Consider the following 9,895-nt stretch of genomic DNA (forward strand, 5'->3'; position numbering starts at 1 on the left):
GTTATTTGTAAGATAAATGTAAAATAGATTTTCTTCAATAGGGTTCCATTGAGAGCAATGTTCGTTCATTCTAACAAGGGAACAAATTAAATCATACAAAGCTAACAAAGAGAATGTCTGAGTCTACACGGAGTGGATCATCCTCCATGATCCCTTTGCCGTTGCGAAACTTAAAATACACTCATGTATGTTATGTAAGTATAACATATTATAGTTAAAGCCATATATGTATATAAATGTATGTTTGTGTTTGATTTTACGAGTACGGGTCTCTTATAAGAGGTGGACTAAAGTCATATAATCTCTATAAAAAAGAGGCTACAAAATGGAAAGTATCCCATACATCTATAAGGTACACGAAAGCTTGTGAAGCCGTCTCGCGATTTACATGCTCTGGTACGAGAAACCGTACAGCATGCATAGCACGGTAGTATATCGCATGCAATATGTGATAAACCTCCTTGTGACATATTTATTACAGTTGATAAAGTTTTATAGTACCTAATACTGCCACCTTATCTATTTCTGCCGCCAAGCAGTAATGTCAGCATTACTGTGTTCCGGTTTTGAAGTAGCTTATCATCAAGCGCACGACTTGTTCGTCCCGTCACTTGATATTAAAATTTTATTTTTTATTGCGAATAGGTTTTTTTTTTTTTTTTTTTATGTTAAGTAGTAGGCAAACGAGCAGACAAGCCACTTGATGGGAGGTGGTTATTGTCGCCCATGGACACGAGCAATACCAGAGGCATCACCCATGCGTTGCCGACTCCGGAGAACCTTGTTTACACGTCTTTTGAAGAACTCCATGTTATAGCGCAAGGGGAACACTTCAGGAGGTACTGAATGGATAAGATACCGCACTAGTATCATTCGTTCTTTTGTTAGCGTCACGGAGCTCGTCATGTTAGTTATTGTGATAAAATTCCAAAACGACAGTTTTATCACTCGAATTTGACAGTTAAATGTGGACATAATGGTTTTTTTTTAATAAGTGCGCATTTGACCTCCATCGCACCTGATGGAAAGTGACGATGAGGTCGACGATGTAGCATGCACAACTAAATAATGCCTATTCACTCTCGCCTTGAAAAGGTCCAAGTTACAGCGTTCGGGAAACAACTCCCCAGGCAAGGAATTCTACTCCCTAACCGCTCGCCATATAAATTCTATTAGACGCTTCGTGCAAATCGTGGGAATATCCACCACATAGGGATCCGGAATTTTGATGGGAGTGATCATAGAATGAACCAAAGTAGGAACAGTGGAAGGAAAAAGGACAAATTCCTTTAGAAAGATTTAAAATTTTTTAAAGTAATTGGCCAGTAACCAGTAAGGAAGGTAATAAAAGGGCGGGATAACGATGAAGGAGATCAGTATAACAACTATAACAACTTAAATATTAAAGATAAGTTATTTGGATTAAATAGAGTTCGACAAGGTGTCAAATGCAGGTTTTTTCCATTGTAAGCTATAAGTACGGGCAAGGGTTCGTGGAAGATTTTGGGTCAGCCAATTGGTCCGTGAATTTTTTAAATATATTTTTTTATAAAGTAGTAGGAGGCAATCCCGGTATTTCTGGCTTTTTATTGTGTTAGAACGGAATACGGCATAAAAAAACAATTTGGATATTTCGTAAACTGTTTTCATTACATTTTCAATAGGAAAAACATTTTTCCCATAATTGTTTACACGCTTGAGTTATAACATCGAAATAAAATTCTAGATAAGTCTTAGAGATAATAATAATTACTTTTAGAAAAAAAACCGACCGCAATAGTTTGCTTGTCGGCTTTCGTTGTTTCGTTAACGCGGTCTCCAATTACATTTATGTGCCATGTTTTATTGAAATCGGTTAACTGAAAGTTATAATTGTAAAGCTCCTGTTTCTCCGAAAGAAAAGCCGACAAGTGGGTCACAAGACAATCGTTGCCAAGTAATCTATTACTTTTAACTAACTTCAAATAAGAGGAGGTTCTCAATACGACTGTATTTTTTTGTGAATGTTACGCGTTTACTTCGACGTTTGTGAACCAATTCCGATGATTGCCACAGTAGCGGTCCCATTTAAATTTAAATAAAATATCATTAATGGTGGCAAATTAGGGGATAAATCGGTTTGTTGGATTTCACCCACTTTCCATTAACCGATTCGAATAAAACTTAACAAATAGATGTATATCAACTATCTTTTTTTTTATAAAATAGTTATAATTATGCATAATGTAAGAAATGTTTATTTACTTCAAGGAGAATCACCGGAGGAGAAGCTGGACACACTGTTTTGCTAATTCAAATGGTTTAGGTATTTACTATTGTAATAAAATCACATACTACGCAACAACATAAATTAGTTCCATCGCGCACCGCGAGATGGCATTAGCATTCTGCATCGCGTTGTCTAGATTTTCACTCGCGGAATGACCGCTGCGTCTGCGATTAGAACATGATCTGAGGAGCCTAATACCTACCTTGTACCTCATCTAGTACTGGATTTGGAACAGCGATTTAGATCGCTCTCAGCTAGTACCTATCGCTAGTTAGTTAAGGGTTATTGTATACCAGCGGTTGCACCCAGAGTTGCTTCCTATTTGGAACGGTGTAGGAGATTTCCGTGATGTGTTGTCTAGGGTGAATCGTTTCCCACTTGTGCCTGCTCGGTCTGTAGAGGGAGCGATCCCAATTAGTTCGTTTAAATAGGAATGTTTTATTGTTTTCCCTCTTTACAATTTTATTATTATTCTGATGACACGAGCTGGCAACGGTTCAATCTTGCATCTCCCTCGAACTTGTACTAAAGGCCATGATAGTCCATTAATTGTCTCGTTTGCTTCATCTCGCCTCGCGTTTGTGAACTAAAGGAACTAAAAAGACAGGTGAACTAATAAGATCTCCTCCCGTCTTTGGCTCTGCAAACAGGTCCCATTCCGTCTGAACTAAAAAGACACGTGTACTGTGGACCGTTTAGGTTCTAGGGTTTCTCTCAGAGAAAAGTTCAAGGAGACTGGTGTCATGACTGCGGCGTAGCAGTACATTTACTCAAATATAATGTATGCTCGTAAAAATATACATATATGCATTAAAAAAGAAGATATCCATAATATTAACCATAGAGCTAAGTTCAAACTCATGGTACCACGATTTCGTTTAACTAAGGTAAACGGTTATTTTATGGGGAACTGTATACGTTTTCACCAGTGAATATAATAAGATTATCATTTTCTAAGTTGAAAACTTACATTAAAGGAATTTTAATTGAAAACTCCGGAACTAAGAACTATAAGGAACTCATTCCTAATAGTTCTTAGTTCATGAACTACTCAAGCCTATTTGCTACTGTGCGTTATACTTTTTTTTATGAAAAACAAGTGCGCATTTGATCTCCATCTCACTTGATGGAAAATGACGATGTGATAAAAGTCTAAAACATATCATTTAAAAATGAAATATCTATCTTTGCACATAATTTTTATGTGGAGATATTTCTCATTAAATACTACAGAGAACCTGCTAAATTTTGGTTTTTAACTGAGGGTATATGTTGTAAGAGAGGTTTATTTTTCATTGTCCAGGAAAACGCTAACTAAGGCAAAGATTAACGATGGCAACCGTTAGTAAACGACGGGAAATGAGCGTGCCTAGAGCTCCGGTACCTATCTGTTAAATAGGGAGGGTGCTGTACTTGCACCTGGGGCGGCTCATCTAAAGCACTAGCCTTGCAGAGAACTGGATGAGTCGGTGCCAACGGGCTGATCCGGGGTTAGGACCTGACTTAGATGGTCCCTGTGCGGGTTAGATCGCACAGGTCATAGTGCCATTCCCACATAACCAAGAGGTTGACAGGGAGGAGCATTATAAACAAAACCTATGTAGGATAATGTGGGACTGTCCAGAAAAACACCTTAAGTAACCATAATAGAGCATATCTCACTACGCTAACCTAGAACAATACAAAGTACTGATTGTCCTTGCTAAAATTAGAGGCTCCTTTCAAAAATTCCTCAAGGCGTTGCCTTACTGGAACTCGGTAAACGTTGCACGATATTTCTAGCAACGTCGTTATGTTCACTATGCTTTATTTTGACGTAAATTTATACATAATTATGTATATAACAACGTCTTAATTAGTGATAATAATACCGCTTTAGCACCAATGGAAACAAAGTACAATTATGACACTTATTAACACAGTTCATTTCTACACGTGTACTATGTACAGGTTAGAACGGAACGACCGACAAAGCCAAAAATATCACGTTAAGAACCCTACATACATGAGTTTTATTTACTTTAAATGTAAAATCAGAGCAGTTGAAAAATGTTCGTCCAGATTTAAACCTTTCGCGATGCAACAACCCTAAGCGAATCAATCGTGTCAGTATATCTACTGCCCCACAGGCGGCGTTCGTGTCATTGGCACTCGCAGAAGAAATAAGAGTTCTCACTTGGTAATAGGTAATTAAAAAACATACGCCGATGTGGTTTTCCACACAAATATACTAATACACTTTACTTGCTTAACACAAACACTACTTATAAACAGCACTATTCCAATAAGTTGCTGTCACAATCCAAAAATTAATAAGTAAACGTTTTGTGTTGTAAACGCGAGAAAAACATGAGGCCACGAGTTACCACACAACCAGGCATTTTGAACTAATTTATGAATGAAAAAGTAGTACTAGACTAAAGCAAATATCATTAAACAGAATGGTCATAGTACAGGCAAAGGACTCCTGAATTCTAAGACAAGAATAATAATAAATTTTAAACGATTAAACCTTAATCATATACGCGCCAAAAAATATAAAATTTTGTTTGTTGCTACAAATAAAAGACGCTCTTGATGTCAAATCGTCTTATAAAGGGACAAAGTCGCTTAATTGGCAACATTGCATAGAGATGTGCGCGGCGACGGCCGGCGTACGCGTCGGATATCATTGATTATTAAATATCTAAATGTTAATTTTAAAAAGACAATTATGATAAAGAAATAGGTTTCGCAATAATCGTCTTGTAAAAGTAACGTAAATGCAGGTCGTTTAATTAATTGTAATAAATAATCAAATTTAATCAAAAATAAGAAAACGAACCTTGGAGTTGGTCTGCAGACCTCCAAAAATAGATTTATTTATTTTTACACTTAGAATAATAACGCATAGAATGATAGTTTCATATCAAACGAACTGTCACAAGTGAGGCAAAAATCTAATTCATGTAGGCTAGTTTTAATAGTAGGTTAATTTTCGGTTTTAGTGAATATTTACATAAAAATACAAGTTGAATCGCGTTACTTCCTTGTGGAATGTGCTGTTAGTATCAATTTTATGTTTGTCTGACGTATTTTTACACTCGCACATTTCGTCATTTTTAGCTAAAATTCTTGATCTGTTCGCGGTGCAAGTTGACCTTGAACACTGAAGGCCCGCCCGCTCATGTAGGCCCTTTTGGCGCGCTTCGATTTGCCTCACTTAGCGTGTGCGGACTAGGTTTCTATGCGTTATTATTCTAAGTTTTTACATTACATTTATTAAAATTTCAACTACTCAGCTCAAGTAAACAGAAATTTTAGTTTTAAATGTTGATCTCATTAAAATGAACTCTTCGTTTTAAAGTTGGTAAATTCTTGTAGTGTAATTTAAAACTATTTCCCAATGGATTGAAAAATAGACTAGTACAAAAGAAACGATCTCCCGATTATGCTACCAAAAACAGACAGCAGGTATCAAGTGTCCATCTCGAAATCTCTAAGCGGTTATGAGTGACGTGATTGGCTGCCTCAATTTACTATTTTACGTTTGGGCCGGATTAAGGGTTATGAGACTATTGTAATTTGGGTACTTGACGCATGTTGTAGGACGTGTTTACTTAAATAGTTAGGTTTATTAAGTTAGTCTTATCTTATGATGCAGGCAATATGAGTTAAACTCCTGATAGGGTCATTTAGAAAACTTTACTTTTCTCAAGTCGTTGTAGGTAGTTTATGACCACACATAGTTCAGAAACAACATGTCGCCCGAATATTCTATGAGAGGTGCATTTATTCGGTAAATGTAAATATTGGGTCGTCAAACACGGAATTTAGGGGTGTTAATTACGCTCAAAGTAATACAATAAAATACCCGCATAATTAATCATCGTTCACATGATGACTGATCAAAGAAAGCGATTGATGGGGTGCTGATCAACGACAAAGTTTTTGCCCTGAGTACCTCCCGGTAGTTGCCTCCAAACAGCTGTGTTTTATGATGTAGGGTTGACAATACAGACTTTTCAAGCAAATCTTTATCATTGAATAACTCTGAAACTATTACGTCAGATTACTGAGTTCCGGTTTTAAAAGGTAAGGGGACGGGCGCCGTGGCAGTGCCCCTCAGATCTTTGCGATTTAGTAGATTTAGTTCGGAGTGGCACTGCGACTGTTATGGAAAATTTTGTCACCATTGTAAGATGGGTTATTTGGTCTTGGGAGTGAAATTGTACAGGGTGACTTATTATTAGACTTATCCCATTAGAAACACAACGGAATAGATTAGAATTGATTTTGCGTTATGGCAATAACTTTTTCTCATACTAATAAAAAAAATCTATATTATTTAGGACCATGGCGATGTGAAATTATATCAAATTTCTGCACTTAGTATCGTGACTCGTCTGATCAGTGTGTTATTCAAAAATGTTTTGATATTAAATGTAAGGCTTTAATAATGATAGTATTCATTTGGAAATTGCCTTTTTTAACCAAATTCAAAAAAAGGAGTAGCTTATACGTGCTGTATGTGTGTTTTATGTACTTTTTAAGATTTTTCCGTCAATTGTGAACCAATTTTGAAAATTCCTTTTTTGTTTGAAAGGGTGCAGTCTCATGGTGGTCCCATTGTCACCAAGTCAAAATCTGTTGAGGAGATCTCATGGAAATTGAGGAAAAAATCCTCAAATTTTATGAACACGTCGTGTACTCACATTGTGGACCGATTTTGAAAATGTTTTTTTTTTATTTGAAAGGATATACTCTCGAGGTGGTCCCCGATGCCGCCGCTGACGTGGCTGTTATGCCGTCATTTCGGCTATCACAGTTTAAAAAAATAAATTCCGCAAATAAAAGACGACTTTTCACTTGACACAGTACATGTAATCAACAAATGTCACCGTCGTCACCATGACAACCAGAAAAAAGTATAAAATGTACAAAGGAGTACGTAACAGTCCCATTGTCACCAGGAACTCAGAATCTGATGAGGGGATCCCATGGAAATCGAAAACAACCGATAAGGAAACTTTTGACGACGCTAATGCGCCAACTCTACTAGGAGTCAAAGTGGTGGCCATTACCGAACACGGTCGGATGGATAGGTAGAATAGCAGTAATTCCTTGTTTTATTCGTGCTCGTACTAGCTTAAGGATTTTGTTATGTAAGGTCGCATCCATGCTACTTTTGTTCCATTTTCCCAGAATGGAGAAACTGTGTACATACAGCAACCCCGGAGATTTCTTAAAGTGCACTTACTTTGTTCGGTTCATAGCACATGAATAGATGGATACCCTATTTAGAAAATACTTGCGAGTGTTTCTTGAATGCTTTTAAAAATATAGAGCAGATTAAGATAAAGAAATTGAATAAATAATGATAACGCCGTTAACTTTGTTTCAGAGCTCCGCGAAGCGTTTGAAGCGGAGGCCCAGGAGAAAAAGAAGCCTCGTTTGTTGCTGACAGCTGCCGTGCCCGTCGGCCCAGATAACATCAAAAGTGGATATGACGTCCCTGCTGTTGCTAGGTAAGTACAAGGACGTAGTAGATAGAGTAAGTTTAATTCTAATTGAAATTTTATTTTTTCGGATCTATACGGTCTACGACTGACATTGCACTCCATCAGCGCTTTACATTGTTGTCATTTCATTTAAATCAGTTCACGAATAGCCATCGCGCATTGTATATGTATATACGTATCAATTATCGAACTGTCATTTTTGTAGAGCGCTTCATTTATTATTATTATTATTTCTGGCTCTTTACAAATCCCAATCACGGCTGAGATGGAAAAAATATCAACCAGTTATGTTTAATATTACCGCAAACCAAAGAATAGGGTTATTCTGAACTTAAGTTTTTATTTTTAATTTACCATAAAATCTTCAAATTTTGGATATGGATTTATTTTATTGAATTAAACTTATTAATTAAAATGAAATTGGAAATAAAATAAAACATATTTATTATCAGTGCCTACTGTATTTATTTCATTACGGTACAAAGAGTGACGGGAGAAACAATTCGTGTGTCTGGTATGAGCGACACGCTCGCCTATAGTAATTGCAGGGAACCTGTGCCACTCAGAGTTTTAAATCGCAAGGGATTTGTGAGGCACTGCCACTGCGCCTGTCATGCTGAGACGTAAGTTGACAAGTCCCACGTGCCTGTAATTTCACCAGCACCCTTTTAAACCGGATTACAATAATGCTCACATTACCTACTGGTTGGCGGCAAGCTGGTAGTACCTCCCTAGACGAACTCTTTCACAAGGAGCTCTACTGCTACTAAAATATCTCTCTACTATGGCCCAGTGTGGGTTGGGGACTTCACACGTCTTCCAAGGGCTGCAACCTTCCTCAACGCATAGGTTTTATTACGATATATTCCTTCATAGCGCTACTAAACATTGGTAAATGTACGTAGAATTAGAAATTAACGTAATACATATATTTAATTGGCCCGTGGCCCAACGGTTATCATGCTTTACTGCTACGCAGAGGTTCCGGGTTCGATTCTCGGGCCGGTAGAAATATTTGTATGGCCTACATTTATTTCTCTCGTGAGTTTGGGTGTAATTTGTGGTTGTCCATGTGTGTGTCCATAGCACCCGCGACACAGGATTTCCTAGTGCGGGGCTATGTTGAGTTGTTGCGTTATTATTATTATATCATCTTTATTTAAGAGGCACCCCATATATATAGAATTGCTCATTGAACATTGCGGACACGATTTTGTCGTCGCAAGTTCATACCCTGGAAAAAGCCGTGGCAGCATAATGGTTTGATCAACTGCCTCTCAAGCACTGAGTTTTCAGAATTTAAAAACATCAAGAAGGTTCACAACCCACATTGGGCCAGTGTAGCGGACTATAGCCTAAACCCTTGCATGGAACTCGGACGCGACTCATGCCCAGTAATGGGACGTATAACTGGGTTGATGACGAAGGCCATACCCCGCCCACTTAACTTCTTTCTTCTTTATAAACTCATAATATTCTCTTTACTAAGTTTCATTCGTTTCATTAAACAAATTTTTCATCTAAAATTACTTCTAACGACCTCACTGAAGCAAGTCTTTATTGTCATGAATTAAGTTCTATACTTTGCTCAGCACAAAAAAGGCTTTTGTTACAATCTAACTTTTAAAGAAAACCCCTAATAAATGTTAAATTTAGAACTTAAAATAGAAGCTTTCGTTGTTATTGAACATTTTTGTTGATCTTTTGTGATAAACAAGATTTTAAATTCAGGACGCGTTCTTTAAAAATAAACCCAACATGAATCGCAATAACCAGAAAAATCTTTTACAGCTATCTCGACTTCATTAATCTCATGGCATACGACTTTCACGGAAAATGGGAACGAGAGACTGGCCACAACGCCCCACTGTATGCTCCATCATCAGACTCCGAGTGGAGGAAACAGCTGTCTGTTGACCATGCTGCCCATTTATGGGTCAAATTGGGAGCTCCTAAAGAGAAGCTGATTATTGGTAAGTAAGGCAATGAAACGAGTATTATTTTTAGGCTGGAGTTTTAGTTTCATGATGCTGGAATCGAATGACAATGAGATGGAATCCTCACCATTCTCCTTCGATCGGCGTCATAAAACTCAGGATTTTTTCCTCAAATTTGGTTAGTTCGA

The 9,895-nt window shown here is 37.4% G+C and overlaps 1 protein-coding gene across 1 annotated transcript in view; it reads left to right on the forward strand.

Moving 5' to 3' along the window:
* LOC113239987 (chitotriosidase-1-like) overlaps positions 1-9,895 on the forward strand; it is a 173,833-nt gene that overhangs the window by 142,213 nt on the left and 21,725 nt on the right. Inside the window, exons 6-7 of the mRNA XM_026477178.1 lie at positions 7,653-7,776; positions 9,562-9,743. Of these exons, the coding sequence (XP_026332963.1) occupies positions 7,653-7,776; positions 9,562-9,743 (306 nt within the window). The remainder of the gene's footprint in view (positions 1-7,652; positions 7,777-9,561; positions 9,744-9,895) is intronic.

The sequence above is a fragment of the Hyposmocoma kahamanoa genome, unplaced genomic scaffold, assembly GCF_003589595.1.
Source record: "Hyposmocoma kahamanoa isolate Upper Pololo Valley unplaced genomic scaffold, ASM358959v1 119, whole genome shotgun sequence".
NCBI lineage: Eukaryota > Metazoa > Arthropoda > Insecta > Lepidoptera > Cosmopterigidae > Hyposmocoma > Hyposmocoma kahamanoa.